Source organism: Colletes latitarsis, chromosome 2 (genome assembly GCF_051014445.1).
Source record: "Colletes latitarsis isolate SP2378_abdomen chromosome 2, iyColLati1, whole genome shotgun sequence".
Classification (NCBI taxonomy): Eukaryota; Metazoa; Arthropoda; class Insecta; order Hymenoptera; family Colletidae; genus Colletes; species Colletes latitarsis.
The window spans coordinates 9294185-9312560 of record NC_135135.1 but is presented as its reverse complement, the minus strand read 5'-3'; the positions used below and the strand labels follow the sequence as shown (position 1 = coordinate 9312560).

Below are 18376 nucleotides of genomic sequence, written 5' to 3'. Positions count from 1 at the left end.
TTTATTTTGTCGATGCAATACGTATTGTGTTTAAGGAAAAATTGAATGGAACGAGGACAAATTGATGACCATTTTCCGACTACAAAAGATAATCCATGGTATGTCGTAAGAATTGTCTACTTAATTACGACTCAAATCCCTGGGTGGTCGTTTTGCTGTCAAAACTGCGGTCACTGGAGGCTTTTAAGCTCTTAGGGACTCGGATCGAAATGTTCCAACCGAAAAGCAACCGAGTACCTGTCGAATTCTTGACGGTCGATACCTGCACCTTGCGGCAAGTCTACTTTACGGTTACGGTTCTGCGAGAAAAAGAAATTACTGGAAACTCAAAAGGAACTACATTGAACAATATGCTGGGTAGGTCATTTAACCCTTTTCGGTGTGATTTGATCTTCGAAACGTATACCATTTAATTTTGTTCAACCCTGCTACGGTCTTCGAGGCATTTTTGTCCTAACGCATCTCTTTTTATACATATATTACTTTTTACTATTGTCAAGAAATTTATCTTCGTAACTATAAATGTACTTGTTTATGTTCTTTCTATATTACATTAAAATTCCATTGGTCTTAATCAAGTAGTATATTAATAATAGAAATAGTTACACTTTAGGTCTTCGAGACAATTTTGTTCGCAAATGCACAAAATTTTTCTGATTTATTTTCGAAATAGTTATAATAACATTTCCATGGAGATGTAACGACAAATAAACCTAGTAGACTTAGAATTACCTAAGAATTATAGATGAAGTCTGAAATTTAATTAAAACAATAGACCTTTTAAATTTTATCCGAGTAAACTGGTTTGCTATGTAATTGAAAATAAATTTTTAAATTAAATCAAAATCGAAACTAGGTTAAAGTGTTTATGAAAAGTTTTAAACGTGGATTATTTAAATTAAAGGAGTATTCTAGAATTTCATCTTTTTGGTTTTAGGAAATTTTTTACGAAGAAAGTGTAAGGTCATTAATTTTGACATTTTGCATAGATATCTATGTTTTACGAATCTTCAAAATTTTTTTCAAGTGAAAATAATCAAAACTGACTGAATTATATGTCATTGAACAAGTTTCCTTTAAAAAAAGAAGCGTCCTACTGGCTAACACGATTCCAATTATTCTGCTTACCTGAAATGAAAAAATCAAAAGTATTCTTAATTAGTATGATGGTGATTATAGTTTGAACCACAATTATAAAGAAAATAATCTTTCTTATTGTTTTTTAACTCGCTAAACATGGAGAAAAGTCAAGTAAATCGATATTCAAAATTCAAAGTGCCGCCATTTCGTAAATTCTCAATATCTTTCTTTCAATTTGGTTCACATCGTAATCATAATCATACTAATCAAGAATCTTTTCGATTTTCTTATTTTAGCTGAGCAGAACGCTCGGAATCGTGTTACTTTTTTTTAAAGGAACATTGGAATTCGTTTTTTGTTCAATTAAATATAATTCAGTCAGTTTTGAGTATTTTCACTTGAAAAAATTGACAAACATTCGTTAAACCATAAACAAACGTGTATGCAAAATGTCAAAATTAAGGAACATATACTTTTTTTTATAAAAAAAATCCCTAAAAAGACCAGAAAAATGGGACTCTAAACTACATGGAATACTCTCTTAAACTTTGTACTTTATTAATAAATATTTCCGTTATTTATAGACGTACGAAAAAATTCCCTAAGATTAAATTATACTATTTTAGTGTATTCTCAAAGTCATTTTTAAACATTTCAAATTTTTATAACATTTGTCTCTCGACTGTTTTGCTTCTTCAGTTAAATATTCTAGGTGCAAAATGTATTTTTCTAAAATTTACCTTCCATGCAATTACATAGTTGGCGGCATAGGAGACCGTAGATATGTTAGTTTAAACAATTTAGCGTGGACATAAAAGTATAAATTTATCGGGAATTGGCAAGATATTATTAAAATGGTATTCAAATTTTGCAAAAAAATTCTATTCCTGTTATTTACCAACTCTTGGTGCGTCTTGTGCGGAAAAAATGAATGTTTCAATGCATCATTTTTATTTATACTTGTTCAGCTAAACGTCCTGGGGATCAAAATGTATATTTCTAAATGTCTTCCATGCAATTAACCCTTTGACTACGGTCGATTTTGACGCGAGCACTAGTCATATGCGGAAAACTTTTTCTCGCCTTGAACAACACACACACATTGAACGCCTATAGGCGTTTAACGCACACAGTCGAGAGATTGTCTGAGAGTCTGTAGGCGCTTTTCGTAGTCAAAGGGTTAAATTTCATATACGGCGGTATACAAAATCGTAAATATGTTAGTTTGAAAACAAAGTGCTTTAAACTGAAATAAAATCAGGAATTGGCAGGATATTATTAAAATGTATTTTCAAATTTTGCAAAAAAATTCTATTCCTGTTATTTACCAACTCTTGGCGCGTCTCGTGCGGAAAAAAATGAATGTTTCAATACATCATTTTTATAATACTTGTTCAGCTAAACATCCTGGGGCCCAAAATGTAACTTCCTAAAATTTGTCTTCCATGCAATTAAATTTCATGCACGGCGGTATACGAAATCGTAAATATGTTAGTTTGAAAACAAAATGCTTTAAATTGAAATAAATTTATCAGGAATTGGCAGGATATTATTAAAATGGTATTCAAATTTTGCAAAAGATTCCTATTCCTGTTATTCAGCAGCGCTCGGAGTGAAGAAATAAATTTTCTTCTCGTTTCCCGCTAGTGTTCGCGAATTATTTTTACGGCTCGTGGTTTGTTTATCAGTTTTCCAGTTGCCGCGAGCCATTCTCGATAAACAATTTCGTGTTCCGTGGTAACCGATCGAGAATCGAGGCGTCGCTTAGAGCGAGAGACGCGTCGAATCGAAAAGTTGCGTCGGCAGCAAGGTGTTCCGGTATCAAAGGTGATGTGACTCGTTCAAGGTTCTTTCAGAGGCATCGCGAGCAGTAAAAATCCGACGATACGTAAGAACATAACCTGGCGGCAGCCTAGCATAATGGGCCGTATTACGTGCATTGTCCACATCTTGACATACGGTAGCACATAGCAATTACAGGTGACCGAGGTCAGTGTTAATACGACAGTCGCGTGAGAGAAGAGTTCCAAAAATGATACGGTTCGCGCGCGACGATACCATGTTTTCTTGCGTAATACCGCTGCACAATACGCACAATACGTTCTTCTCTTAGGCAAAAGGTCCTGACAGTGGATTCTATATGTATATTAATTTAGTGTGCTCATTACGTGTAGACGCTCGGCACTGGATATTACACGTAGCCTTCGGAATCATCAACTCTGCGCACTTCCACGACAGAGACAAGGTCACGAGACCCGTGTATACGTGCAACTATCACGAACACGAATTCAACCAGGGTATTCCTTCGAGAACCTTTTCGTAAAAAGTTTATTAGAATCGCCGTGCCACGCCACGCTCCACAAAGAGAGAGAGAGAAAGTGAATCGTTAATCAAAACACGAATTCGTGAAATTGATGGTCCAACGTGGGACTCAAAAACGTCGATCCCGATATAGAAATTTTTTTCGTGTACGCGCGACAACGATTACTAAACGAATGTTGAAAATTACGGAAAAGTATATGGTACTTTAAGCGGTACAATATTGAATATGCAAAGCTAGCAAGACGCTCATTACATTCGTTGAACGTATAATTTAGACGTCGAAGATCATTAAACCACTTTTCAGCCTTTGAATGTTTAATCCTTCGTAAATCGACGTTTCTTTACTGCGTCTGTTACTTCATTATATAATTATTTACCTTGGAGTATGATAACGTATGGCTTATATGTACCTGAAAAAGACCTTCGTCCACAACCAGATTCCAACATTCTGAATTAGCTTGGTACTGCTGCTCGTATGGCATTTAAGAACCAATTGTTGCGCGTCATTCGTGCCTGATTTTTCCCGTTGGACGTTAATTCGGTGGCTAATCGGGTCTCGATGTCGTCTTCGAATCTATCGAAGCAGGGGGTTTAAAAGTGCCACATTGGAACACGTCGACAGCGTCGTTTCGGAGGTATGGTTTCCTTCGGGATATCACGGAACTTAGAAATCGGTCAAGGCACGATAGCCCATCGCAGGACGATCCTCCTCTTCAGGGTTCTTGCATCGCGAGCAACCGATCGTCTCGCTTAGCCTCCGCTGAGAGCGTGTCAAGCATCGTAGGATCGATGGTAGATATTCTCAGGACCGAGTCAAAACACAAGAGTTTTTGCACGAACGAAAATCCAAAAGAAATTCCACTTTTACGAAACCCGACGCCCAACGATGAGTGCTCGATGGACGCGACGAAAGTGTTTAAAAATGTTTGAAAGCGCCGGAAACGGAAGGTCGGAGTGTTCCTCGAGCGCACACTTTGTTCTACATTTTCGAAAGTGAATCGACTCGCGAACGGTCGAAGGGTTACAGTTCTTCTCGCACTGCACTCCGATCACAATTCTCTGAACCGAATTTCCTCGGGCCGAACGAAGCCGGGAGAAAATTTGTCAGTGACGGGAAAACAGCGCGCCAATTTTCCGGAAGGTTAGCGTTTACCTCGAACCGCGTGTCGTCCGCGAGTGTCAGCCGCAGGAACACAACGCGATCGTGATCGTACTCGACAAGGATCATGGAAGGGGTCTGCGACTTCTCCCATTGGCGGAACTTTTCAGGTGTATTTCTCCACGTGCATGCAAGTCCTCTGCACGTACGCATTACGTTACGTCTCACCAGCCGTCGGGGACTATCTCGGTAGGTCATTGTCACGATTCTACGGTTGTCTAACGACGTGACTTCTCGTCGCGATGATTCTCTTCGGGCCACGGTTGTCCCTCGAACGAGGGGATACTAGACTTGGTGCTAGAAAATTGTAAAATATTTCGAAGCCCCAACTTCTATCTGGTTAAAAGTCAGCCACAGTAGTCTCTCGCTAACGTTCGCTACTCTTTCTTTGACGAGAAGATTATCTGTATATGACTCGCGTAGTGACAGAACTACGAATGAATCATCGAAAGAACAAAAATAAAATGTTTGTATTTTGCAATTTGTAATTATTTTAATTACATTGCTGAGTTTTGTTTCAATGTAAATGATAACAAACAAGGCAAAAATAAACTATATACTTTTTATGACAGTAATGTTAGTAAGGTGAGAAATATTGAGGAAAATAAGAAAATATATAGTAGATATTCCAACTAGCCCTGGTGCATGAAGAACAATGTACAGTTTTTCGACGTCCAAATTCTTTCTGTTTAAAAATCAACCACAGTAGTCCCTCGCTAACGGTCGCTACACTTTCCCACTATATTATTCGTGGAGTCATCCCCAACAATTTTTAGCACTGCTTCGACGAGAAGGTTATCTATATACAGTGCGTTCGATCACCACTGGAAAAAATTTTAATTGGAGATTCTAAGGGCCAAAATAAGACAAAAATCAAGAATATCAATTTCTTGATTGAGGCTTCGTTAAGAAGTTCTTAAAAAATTAAATTAAAAAATTTCAAATCATTCTGAAAAAATTATTTTTGGTTGCAGGGGTCAATTACAATCATTTTTGGTCAATAGACATAGCCTCGAAATCCTAACCATTTTTGAAAAAAAAATTCCTTACCGAAAATCTAATGTGTGGCCAGAAATGGTTCCCCGAAATTTCATGCGTATCTTTAAAACGTTATAACTTCTGAACGGATTGAAGGATTTTAATGTTTAAAAAAGCAAATAACGCGTATTTTAGTGAAGAATATATAGAAATTCTAACAATAATGAAAAAGTTGTTCCTTAACCCCCGAAAATGAAAAAAACCCCTTAAAAATGGTCCAATTTTCAAACGGCCATAACTTCTACAATAGTGAACGTATCTCAATGAAATTTTTTTCTGAAGTAGAACTCATGGATACCTACAAAAAAGTATTAGACAAAATTTCCGTAGTGCGTGAAACAAATTTATTAAAAATGAAAAATGAATTTCTAAGAAAAATCGACAGGGGGTAAGGTGCCCAAATTTTTCCGCGAATAGAAAAAATTTCGAATCGTTCTAAAAAAATTATTTTTGGCTCCGGAGGTCAATTACAATCATTTTTAGTGAATAAACATACCCTCGAAATCCTACTCAGTTTCGAGAAAAAAATTCCTTGCCGAAAATATAATTTCTGGCCAGAAATGTCTGCCCGAATTTTCATGCGAATCTTTAAAACGTCATAACTTCTGAACGGATTGGACGATTTTAATGTTTAAAAAAGCAATCAACGCGTATTTTAGTGAAGAATATGTAGAAATTCTAAAAATATTGGAAAAGTTGCTCCTTTACCCCGTAAAATGAGAAAAACCACATAAAAGTGGTCCAATTTTTAAACGGCCATAACTCCTACAATAATGAACGTATCTCAATGAAATTTTTTTTTGAAGTAGAGCTCATGGGTACCTATAAAAAAGTATTAGTCACCTTTTCTGTACAGCGCTAAACAAATTTATTAAAAATGAAAAACGAGGTAGGTGCCCAAATTTTTCGGCGAATAGAAAATATTTCAAATCGTTCTGAAAAAATTATTGTTAGTTGCTGGAGTCAATTACAATAATTTTTGGTGAATACACATACCCCCGAAATCCTACCTACTTTCGAGAAAAAAATTCCTTACCGAAAATATAATTTCTGGCCAGAAATGTCACTCTAAAATTTCAAGCGCATCTTTAAAATGTCATAACTTCTGAACGGATTGGACGATTTTAATGTTTAAAAAAGCAATCAACGCGTATTTTAGTGAAGAATATGTAGAAATTCTAAAAATATTGGAAAAGTTGCTCCTTTACCCCGTAAAATGAGAAAAACCACATAAAAGTGGTCCAATTTTTAAACGGCCATAACTCCTACAATAATGAACGTATCTCAATGAAATTTTTTTTTGAAGTAGAGCTCATGGGTACCTATAAAAAAGTATTAGTCACCTTTTCTGTACAGCGCTAAACAAATTTATTAAAAATGAAAAACGAGGTAGGTGCCCAAATTTTTCGGCGAATAGAAAATATTTCAAATCGTTCTGAAAAAATTATTGTTAGTTGCTGGAGTCAATTACAATAATTTTTGGTGAATACACATACCCCCGAAATCCTACCCACTTTCGAGAAAAAAATTCCTTACCGAAAATATAATTTCTGGCCAGAAATGTCACTCTAAAATTTCAAGCGCATCTTTAAAATGTCATAACTTCTGAACGGATTCAAGGGTTTTAATGTTTCAAAATGCAAATAACGCGTATTTTAGTGAAGAATATATAGAGATTCCAAAAATATTCGAAAAGTTGATCCTTGACAATGGATAAATTTGTGTCAAAACATGAAACATTAATTTTAGCGGGGTTATGAAAATAAGTACTGAGACTAATTTTGAGATATCTAGTTTACAATTGTCTAAAATCAAAATTTTGGCCTCGTGGAAAACAGGAACTTAAATACCACGACGTTTGCAGGTAATTATAGATAATAATGGTTACTTCACTAAGTACTGAGTTAATTATTCAAATCAAATTTGTTTTTCACTATGTAAATATACTGATTATTTTTATGTACGATTTTTAATGTGAAGACGTTTTGACGTACGATACGGTTATCATTTTTCTTCATTAATAAAGAATAATGTTTAATTTTTTTCAACTAAATTTCTTATACTGTTATTGTTCCGAGGCAGTATTTTTCACGATACAATCTTTACGATGTTCATTGTGAGTGACTGTAACATGGTAAATTAATTATAAAATTTGTCCTATCAAAATTGTGAAAATATTTTCATAAATTCTATAGCTCTGGAACTATTCTACAAGAATATCAGTGTAGTAGAAGGGAAGATAAGGAACAATCGTAACGTTGTGCGACTATAACAAACATAAAATTGAAACTTAAATTTCAATTAAGATATACATCCATATTTAATTATATTTCTACAATACTTCTGAAATATTTTTAATTATATCAAATAAAACAGATTATGAAGGTATAACCGGAAAATAATGATAAAATATCAATATAAGTGCCTAATCTTAACAATGTATTCTTCATTTCTGCGAATATGTTTTTTATTATCAAATTTCAGGAAAATTTCATTAAAGTCTGGTAATGCGTGGATACAAAAAGATATGCTAGAAAAATTAGATCTTTAACAATAATATATTGAGCATAGAATAGAAATATCTTGATAATTAGTAGAATCGCTTTTTTTAATAAGATCAAAAATACAATTTGCAATACTGTTAATTAGTTTCCAAAACATTTCTTCGCGGATTTTCTTGTATGCAGTTATTATGGCAACCTTTAATTCTACAATGTTGACGGTTACGTTAAAATGCTATTTTTATTTGTATTAGGATATATATTCGTATCATTACATCAAAAAAATTCAACATAAATTGCTAAAAAATAGTATTGTCATGAGTTCTTCAACCGATTAGTAAATCTAGTGTTAAATCCTCTCCAGTAGTATACGAATCGTTCAAGAAGACGATCAAATGATGCAAATTCGAAGTACAAATCTTTTCTCAAGGAATTAATATTTGCTAAAGTCTAATTTCTTGAGAAAATCCAGGGTTCGGGTCGATTTCACATTTTTATAATTATAATCATCGAAAAACTAAAGGGCGAATTAAACAAAAGACCTATGTTGTTGGTAGACGCAACGAAACACAAGTGTGGTGTACAGAAAATATATTTTCCACCCTAATTATTTAATATCTTCGATTACTTTTATTTGTTCCATTTGCAATACGACGTTCGTTTTAAGCTAGTAACTCTGTTTTATTTTTATAGTAATACTGTCTCGCTTGTCGAGTTCAGCAGCGATAAGGCGAAGATCTTTATTCTAGTAGTACTTTGTAGCGATTTCTTTAATTTTAATATTTATTCTAATGCTCGCATAATAAGTACCATTAGACCTTGCTCTAGTATCGATACCCATATTTATGTAACATTCTTTTTATGTTCAATTTTTATTTGTTTGCTGGTGAATGTTTCATTCTATAACTCAAATTTCCAATTTTGCTAAAATAAATAGCATTAGATCTTGCTCTAGTATCGATACTCATATTTATGTAACATTCTTTTTATGTTCAATTTTTATATGTTTGCCGGTGAATGTTTCATTCTATTACTCAAATTTTCAATTTTGTTAAAATAAATAACGTATACAGTGTTATTTATTCTTTATTCGTTATTTGAAATTTTTATTTAGATTAGAATTTTGGCTATAGACGTAAGTTTAATTTTGTCATAGGTATGCAGTACAACACGTACACATATATTACTGTCTGTAACTCGGTTTAAATTTTCTAATAGATGAAATTATAATACATATTGAAAATGAAATTAATGTTAGAAATCTGCAATTAAATTTTTATATGATAAAAATATAGGTGAAATTAAAATAACTTCAATATCAAGAATTTAAAAAAAAGATGAATCGAAAAAGGTAATTGAAAAAAATGAAAGGCTATTAATGAAATTAATATAACTAAAAATAATATCGATAATAATTGTGTAGGTCCCGCGATCGCGATAATTTAAAAATGGCAATAAACTCAAGATTGTACATACCTGAAAGGAACGATGGTGCGGATGATGGGGATGATGAAATTGCGGTGTGTGAATCATGTCGCCTGTCTCAGAATCTTCGCACCTGGATAACTTCTCGACCTCGATGTTGTTCGAGGTGGTAATGGCCGTTTCGTCCTTTGCACTCGCGGATTCCTCTTCACTGTCCTTTTTCTTTTTCTTCACTTCCGGCTTCGTTTCCTATTTAACAATCCTTGATATTACAATACCCATGTCACGTTAACATCGAAGACAAGTGTCTATATTTTTTATCGCACATGAACGTATAAACGCGTGCGTCATACAATTTTTTAATAATCTCAGGTTGATAACCGTTGAAACTCTCAGCCGTAATATCGTACATCGGTCAGCACCATGTCAAGTCTCAGAGTTTATATCTCCAAGAATAATGCATTGAGAGGACAAACATCGATCGTATTTCGAAAATATAGATTTCCATTAAAATTTTGACGTTAAAAACAGTCGTCGTGAGATCAGATAAATGCCAAAATAAATATCATATCTTTCGAGATGTTTGGGTGGGGAGATTAAAATGGCACAATGTATATCAGAGTGGTCAATTCTAATCTATGAATGCAAATCGCTCGTAAACTGTCCGCTGTATAAAAAGTGATTATACAGCTTTACGTTATATGGATGTAAATTAGAAAAGAATTATGAAAACGTAGGAAAAGTATCTGTGATATGTAATCTATGTATATCTGTCCTGGAAGTCCTGAATCCTTTGATTTGTTGTGTCATTTTTTATAATCATTACTCATTTTGTAACATATTTGAGACTTTCTATTGAAATATCTGAACGATTAATTCTGCAAAGGGGTTTTTTTTCTTGTTTTTTGAAATGCAGGTAAATTTTATTTTGTTGTATCGTTACGTATTTTTCACTTAATTATCGTAATTACTAAATTATTGTAAATAATCTTATCAATTCTATTGTAAAAAATGGGACATATTTATAAAGAGTGTTCGAGTTAAAAATTCTTTAAACATCAACTGTAACAATTATACGATAATAGCACTTCTTTGAAGCAAGTTAAAATTTATTATTAATTATTATGCAATGGAAATAAGTGTTTATTCATTCTCTTTTAGAAAACCACGATAAATTTTTAAAAATTTAGTCGAGAAAATAGTAAATTTCTTTGCTATATTCATTAGAAATTACGAATGAGTCATTTTGACCACTCCCGACAGTTCCCAGGGTTAATCATGGATGTTGATATGTCTCACATTTGAAAAATCCCCTGAACCAACAAATTTTGTTTTTCCACCAAGTTACGAGTTGCATCCTTGTCAATTTGAGAATGTTAAACATCGAAAAGTTAGGTGGTGAACGCATAAGGTATTTCTGAGTACGCAAACGTTGCACAAACCTCTGTTTGAGCCTCATAGAATGAGTCATTTTGACCACTCCCGATAGTTCCAGGGTTAATCATTGATGTTGATATGTCTCACATTTCAAAAATCCCCTGAAGCAACAAATTTTGTCTTTCTACCAAGTTACGAGTTTCATCCTCGTCAATTTGGGAATGTTAAACATCGAAAAGTTAGGTGGTGAACGCGTAAGGTATTTGTGAGTATGCAAACGTTGCACAACCCTCTGTTTGTGCCACATAGAATGAGTCATTTTGACCACTCCCGATAGTGCCAGGGTTAATCAATGATGTTGGTATGTCTTACATTTCAAAAATCCCCTGAACCAACAAGTTTTGCTTTTCTACCAAGTTACGGGTTTCATCCTCGTCAATTTGAGAATGTTAAACATCGAAAAGTTAGGTGGTGAACGCGTAAGGTATTTGTGAGTACGTGAACGTTGCACAAACCTCTGTTTGAGCCTCATCGAGGCCAACGAGTTGTAGCGCCTCTTCGAGATTGAATCCGTCGGGAAGACCTAGAGTATTGTTGTTGAGGAAACCTTCGACGTTAGCGCTTCCTAAGAGACCACCTCCGAGTAAGTCCGAAGGAAAATCATTTTCGAGCTCTAAGGTGTTGGTTAATCCCAAAGAATCATCGGTTAATCCGGCCAACGGATTGTCTAAATCCAGTGATGCGTTTCTGAGCAGCTGATTGTCCTCTTCGGCCGAGTTGCTTCCGGTTCCTTCTTGATTGCCAGAACTGAGTATGTATTCACCTATAACACACGCGGACCGATCAAATAGGGCATGGTTCTTCGAAACAACAGACCGAGTACTGTTCAACAACGTTGAATTACTCGTGTTCGTACGATTCGAGTATGATAATGACTCGTATAGTATGACTCACATAAGGAATATAATACTCGAACAAATTATCGGTTTACGGGACGTAAGTAAGCGTAAACAGGTTCGCGTGCACGACGACGATTTTCGAGGATCATTTAGAATCATTTAATTGTTCGTAAGATTGTACACCGCACGAGAAACTGCGTTCTTCCATTGTCAACCACATGTTTCGCAGTTTTCACATTGTGTACCACTAACTATCGTTCGCTGCAGGTCGTGATTAACTTCTAGCAGCCGGTATTGTAACGTTAAAACGACAAAAAGAAACCGCGTTCGTATTATTCAGAGCGAGGTCGTTTTAAAAAATTTTCACAGTTCCACGTATGTTTTCGTTTTAAAATGCTTATTATCGAGTAAATAGAAAATTTAGAACTCTAACTCAGAAATGGAAATAAATCGTTATTTTTTTACATTAGGGTAGTATACTTATGTTTGACAGAAACGAAATGTCTATAGTTCTGACACATTTTTCTACTATATTTAAATATTAGTAAATAGTACTTTAAGTATTACTAGTTTGACATACTGGGAATTTCATAAAGTTGAAGCGTCAAGTTTTCTTTTAGCCAGAATTTTCTGTAGCTTTTCAGTCTAATTCAAGTTGGGCAAATTTTATTCATATAAAGTTTAGATTTATTCACGAACCTTTGCATTTTCATTAAAATCTATATTGTTTACGTATTCAGGCAAGTGCAGTCGAGAAGAACTAGTTAACGAGTGAATATAAAATTTGTATCTATTAATCAAGATTATTTGCTCCAGTTGGAAGAATTTGTCCACTTTAGAATCTTCCATAAAAAGAATCGATTTCCCCAACATCTGTGCCTTTCGGAATTTATTTTACAAGTTGTAAAACATATCGAAGCACTATAAATGTCTTTTATTCTGTTTGTATTTTGTCGATAATAATGTTCTTCCATTCTGCAGCCTAAATTCTGTGATTCTAGGCAAACTCTAATAGCTTGGTGGGTAAAGTTGGTTTTAAGATCTTTGTGATTCAGGTGAAATACTTGTAATATTTTTTAATTCTATTGGACACGTACTTAAATGACTAGTAAGTTTAGGATTGTGTTTGATAATTCCTTCTATATAAATACATTGATTTCTTTGCTTTTAAAGTCATTTTAATTTTTTCTTTATCCATTAATTTCCCTCGTTACGTGACAAAAATTAAAACAACGTTGAAAATAATATAACACAATAATGACAACGGTAGAAAACTATAGAAACTTTGTAGCAAAAATGTACAGAAAGAGATAGAAATTATTAATTACTACATGGAAACAAAAAATTTCGCTCACTGCAGTTTTGCCAATAGAATTTTAAGAATATATTACATTTTCTACTAAATCCCAAATTGTAACTCTTTCGATGAAAACTGTCTTCTTTCCCTCGATATTCCACTAAATTCCCTTCACTGAACGTATTAAGTTTGTTCCACCATTTTCACAATGCACAATGCACGATTACAAACTTTTATCGCCCCATTTTATTACAGGAACCGAATCACTGACCACGGCGCGATGTTTACGAACCGATCGATCGGACGTTTATTAATGTTTCGACATTGAAAATTCGTTAAGAGCCGATCACGTATCGCGTTTCCCTCGATTCGGCGACCGAGCACGCGGAGAAAAATTCATGATGAAAATCATCGAAGGATGATTCGACTAAACCGGATTTAATGTGACTCGACTAAAACTGTCCGTCTCGGAGGCCAGTACTTGAGAACTGACTGTAGCCGACGGACAGGTAAAATTTTGGAGGAGGGACAGGAAAGGAAAAAAACGTAACTAATTGAGGGACAAAGGGGTGTTGTTGAAGATCCACCTGCTGGTCTGAACAACCCCCAATGTTCCCGCCCTACGGCCAATCGCGCGTCCCCGTTTCTACCCTACTTCATCCCCTACGCACGCTCCGAACACGACCTGGCACGACCGTTTGCCTCATCGTCGCTCCACAAAACACGTAACGCATAAGTCGCAATCCATGTTTACTGGCGGCCATATACAATGCCTAAGGACACTTGACAGATTCAATTTGTCCCCATAAAATTGCAAAATTACACCTACAGAAAAAACTCTGTTATACAATATCGCGATACTAACCTTAGAATATTACGGATACTAAGCCTTACAATGTTAACAAAGTTATATGGTTTTTCACTTTAAATGCATCTTTTTGAGAATATACGCTTACGTAAGGATACTTGACAGAATCAATCTGTTCCTACAAAATTGCAAAATTACATCTACACAAACAAAATTAGGTCTACAGGAACCAAAACTCTGTTCGTAAATGGTAAACGTGAACCTTATTTTATTTAGTGGCCAAAAATTTTTACTTACAATATTGACAAAGTTGTATGATTTTTCACTTCAAATGCATCTTTCTGAGAGAACATATAGGCACTTAGAGACACAAAAAATTAGATCTACTTGAAAGAAAATTTCTTTCGTGGATAGTAAGCGTGAACTTTATTCTATTCAAGAATACTTACTTTCGATACCAACAAAACTCCAAAATATTTTGAAAAGACATATATGGACTATAGGTAAAATAGAAATGTTCTTCTTGTAGTTTTAAGGAAAACTCTATATAAGTTTCTATAAAAACTATCTGCAAAATAATACAGAATGTTCTGGCTTTTTCCAGTAAAAACGCGAATATTAAATGAACTTTCAATGCCATTTTAAGTCGCATAAATATGGAAATTGGATCGATGACAAAGAATCGCAATTTATACTAATTATTTCCTCGATGGCTGTTGCTCAACCGTTGATTTATGGGATGCAAAGTATCTAATATCCATATTGTTTCCGTCGATATACTTGAAAATATTTGATAGATCGTGGTAGCGAATACTTTAATCAATCGGTTTCATCTTGAATTGCGAACGAGAAAATAATTTCGGACGGGGCTGCGAAATTTCGACGGGCGGAATCGTCTTTTCCTCCAGGACAATGTTATTAGTGATAACAATCTCATAAAATAATAACTGTTTGAGGACCGTTCGAACGGGTCGGGCAGAACTGAGCGACAGGCGGTTCGACAAAAGAAGAATTAGCTTTTCGTTCTTCTTCTGTTGGTCGTGAGTGCGGTACCTCGAGAAAGAGGAAGATCGCACCTCTGGGATGGCTATTACACTAACTAGTAGTGGCGGCCATTGTCTGGCCCAAATGCGGGACCGACCGCACGATAATGGCCGCCTATAATTTGAGAAGTCGAAGCATCTCCTCTTGTATAGGCTGAAATATTTTTTTTTTCCAATTCGAATAAAGCGCAAAAAATACCTTTCAATCGTATCCAAAGCGGGGAGAAGTACTTTGAAAAGCGTCTGACGAAGGGGACGAAAACGGATAATTCGATTACCACGTTGACAAGGAGCGGCTGAAACTATTAACTCTCGCGGTGAAATGTTATAGAAAATAAATCTAGATAAGATTTATAAACTTCGACTATATAAAAAATAAGCACGATACGAAATTTTTATTATTTCTTACTTTTCAGTAATTGTTCAGTATTGTTTCTTACTTCCATTTGAAGATTTTTCTTTCGAATATTTCTGAAGAATTTGATTTAAAAAGTATACTTTATAGATGAAAAACTTTAAATTCATTTCTTTCAAAACTATATTGTTTTAACTGAGTGATGCCTCAAAATTGTGTGTTTTATATTCTGTTAGTCCTGTCGTTATTTTTTTATTATTCACTCTTTCTCTTATTTAAGTTCCTTACAGGGAAACTCAACCAAATTAAAAATGTGTTTTTATTATATATTTGTGGGAGGGCTGAAATTAAGGAAGCTTTCTTTTTACTCTGTTCACTGTCAATATTTTATTTTTCAAAAATAATTCTTCAACGAATAGGAGCATACAGGACTATCGTATCCGTATTTGTACCGTTTTGTCACTCGCTCCGAAGCATTTAAAATTAGATTCTCAAACTTCGGCTTAGATAGAGAATATTTTGAGAACTTAATAAATGGAATGTCCAAGATTTAAAAGTTATTCGAAACTAGGTGTTCGACAAATCAAATATGGATTATAAGTAAAGAGTATAAACTGTTACGCAAGATTTGAATTCCAATAAAATCTCTATAACTGAATTTTATAATATTCGACTCCAGACATTTGAACGATTTTTCGAGTTGTAGCGACTTTTAACGAAATCCTAGTTTAGTTTAGCGATGGCACGGCCACGGAAATAGCAACAAAAGTAATCCAGAGCTTTTTTCCCGTACGATTAACGGTTCGAGCAGTTGCATACTGTTAGAAGACACAAAGCGAAAAGCGAACGTCTCTCGAGGGACGAATCTCTTCTCGACTTAAATCCGACGCAAGGGAATTCGCTCGATCACGGTGCATTTAATGGCGTGGTTCTCAGTCTTTTTTGAATCCTCGGCTTCTTTGAACTCGCGGTTGACTTTTTCCACGGCCACGGGAACGTCGACAGATCATTTCTCACATTTCGCGCGCGCCTAACGACCATTTTCTTTTCTTTCCAGCTCCCCTCCCCTCCCCTCTCCCGCGTCCCTGTAGCCCTTCTTCGGATAATAATTCCTGCGTTACTCGGCAGAATTTTTGGACCAGTGGCCCTACGGACCCGAACATCAAAAAGATATGCCAGTGGTCGTGCCTCTAATACCATCTACTTTCTAGTGCCTCGTACACGAACGGTCCAATACGAGACGAAAGAATCCGTCGTCGTGAATGCGCCAGCACGATTGTCCTATCCCTCGATGATAAATATATCGAGAAAAATGTTATATTCGCAGCCCTCGACAGAAGGGTGCCAATAATCTATACCGACACGCTTCTAACGTCGTTTGACGTCTCATTTTTACGATTGCTTAATGGACGCGTGAATGCACGTACATCACTCTGCTTCACCTGGTACACCAGTATAAACAGTTTCCATCCTGATCGCGGTCAGTGGTTTCTGTCCGGTCATTGATCGTTATCACTGACCGATATCGGGACGTTTCACCGAACGTTCAACCGTACGTTGCTACCTTTTAACCGTAGGGCGAAGCCACCTAATATGGTCTAGCAAAAGCTAAATCGCTGTCGATCGAAATATAACTCGTACGTTTGCTTTTAACTTGTCTCGAAATAAAAATAAACTGTGCTTGATACGGCCTACCCAAGAAATATTGATTAATTCGTGTGTACAAAGAACGCTTTTATTATTTGTTGCTTAATGGAACATTTTTTACAAATGTTTTTTAGTAGGATTACGTTTAAAATATTTCATTTTTCAAAATGTTGGAATTTTCACATTGGGCGAATAAAATTTACTTTGCTGGCATTCGTGAAATTTTTAGTCTCTTCTCCGAGTGTGACGTAAAATTATCGTGGTCCAATAAGTTGTTAAAATTGCTGTTTTTTTTTTACACGAATTGCATCTTCCTATTTTTTTGTCTAATAATTTACAAAATTACTATATGTTGTGTCAACGCTTTTCTTAATATTTCTGTAAATATTTCTTTTCTCGTGCAGTTTTTTCTTTTCTCCACGGAGAATATTGGAATTCTAACGTATTTATTATGTTTGTTATATTTATTAATTTAACCACGATTGGCCTTCGTTTAGTTCTCTTTGCTGTATAATTTGACACCGTTTTATTCGTACTATTATAAGTCAAAATTATTTATGTTTGTCGTTGTATTTAGTTTTTCTGTGCAATGAAATTTAGTGTTAGAAAGAAGATGGGATCCTCTCGTTTGACGTTTCTCTGGCCACTACCATTCAATTTACACGACCATTTCGGCCAATAATAAACGGAGATGGAAAATGTATATGCGTGGAGGCGTGACTAATCCACTACGACCAATCGTACCCGCATTCCTTTTGCTCGTCGTCTATTTAGCGCCGTACAATAGTTTGGAGAATGACACGTTTGGTACTTTATGCAAACTCAAACTTCAAAGATCCTGTCAGATGACCTTTTGTGGCTGAAAAATTTGATGGAACAGTACTTTTATTCTTTCTTATATAATTTCTGGCCCAATTCGTGCAAGATATTAAAATTTGCTCATCAACAACACGAATTATTTCTTTTTTTTTCATTATTACCATTATGTCAGTTATGTTGCTACACTTGTTCACTTTACTATCATTTGTAGCTTTTAAAACCTCCATTTTTGACATTTTATAATGTTTCTTTACGAAGTTTATCGTCAACAAACGGAATCGATTTATCAAAATGAACTCGAAATGTTAAAAGTAGAAGAACAAATACATTTGTGTAAATTTTGATATAGTTTCATCAATAATTATCAGTTTTTAAATAACCTAGGAAACTATTCGAAAAAGACCTGAAGGCCATGAGTCCAACAATTTTTATTGTAAATAAAATATACCAATCTACAAAACGAGCTTGAAGTATAGTATTAAGGGTAGAAGAACAAATACATTTGTATAAATTTCGATATAGTTTCATTAATAATTATCAGTTTACAAATAACTGAGAAATCCAAGGGTTGAAAAAGACTCGAAGAATGCTCTAGCGTTAATAGCT

The 18376-nt window shown here is 34.8% G+C and overlaps 1 protein-coding gene across 6 annotated transcripts in view; it reads right to left on the bottom strand.

Annotated features, from left to right (window-relative positions):
- Cnc (NFE2 like bZIP transcription factor cap-n-collar) overlaps window positions 1–18376 on the bottom strand; it is a 166823-nt gene that overhangs the window by 63574 nt on the left and 84873 nt on the right. For all 6 annotated transcript variants that reach the window (XM_076781832.1, XM_076781800.1, XM_076781815.1 and 3 more), the window contains exons 4-5: window positions 11418–11725; window positions 9577–9774 (exon numbers count right to left, since the gene is read on the bottom strand). In XM_076781832.1, coding sequence (XP_076637947.1) covers window positions 9577–9774; window positions 11418–11725 — 506 coding nt within the window. The remainder of the gene's footprint in view (window positions 1–9576; window positions 9775–11417; window positions 11726–18376) is intronic.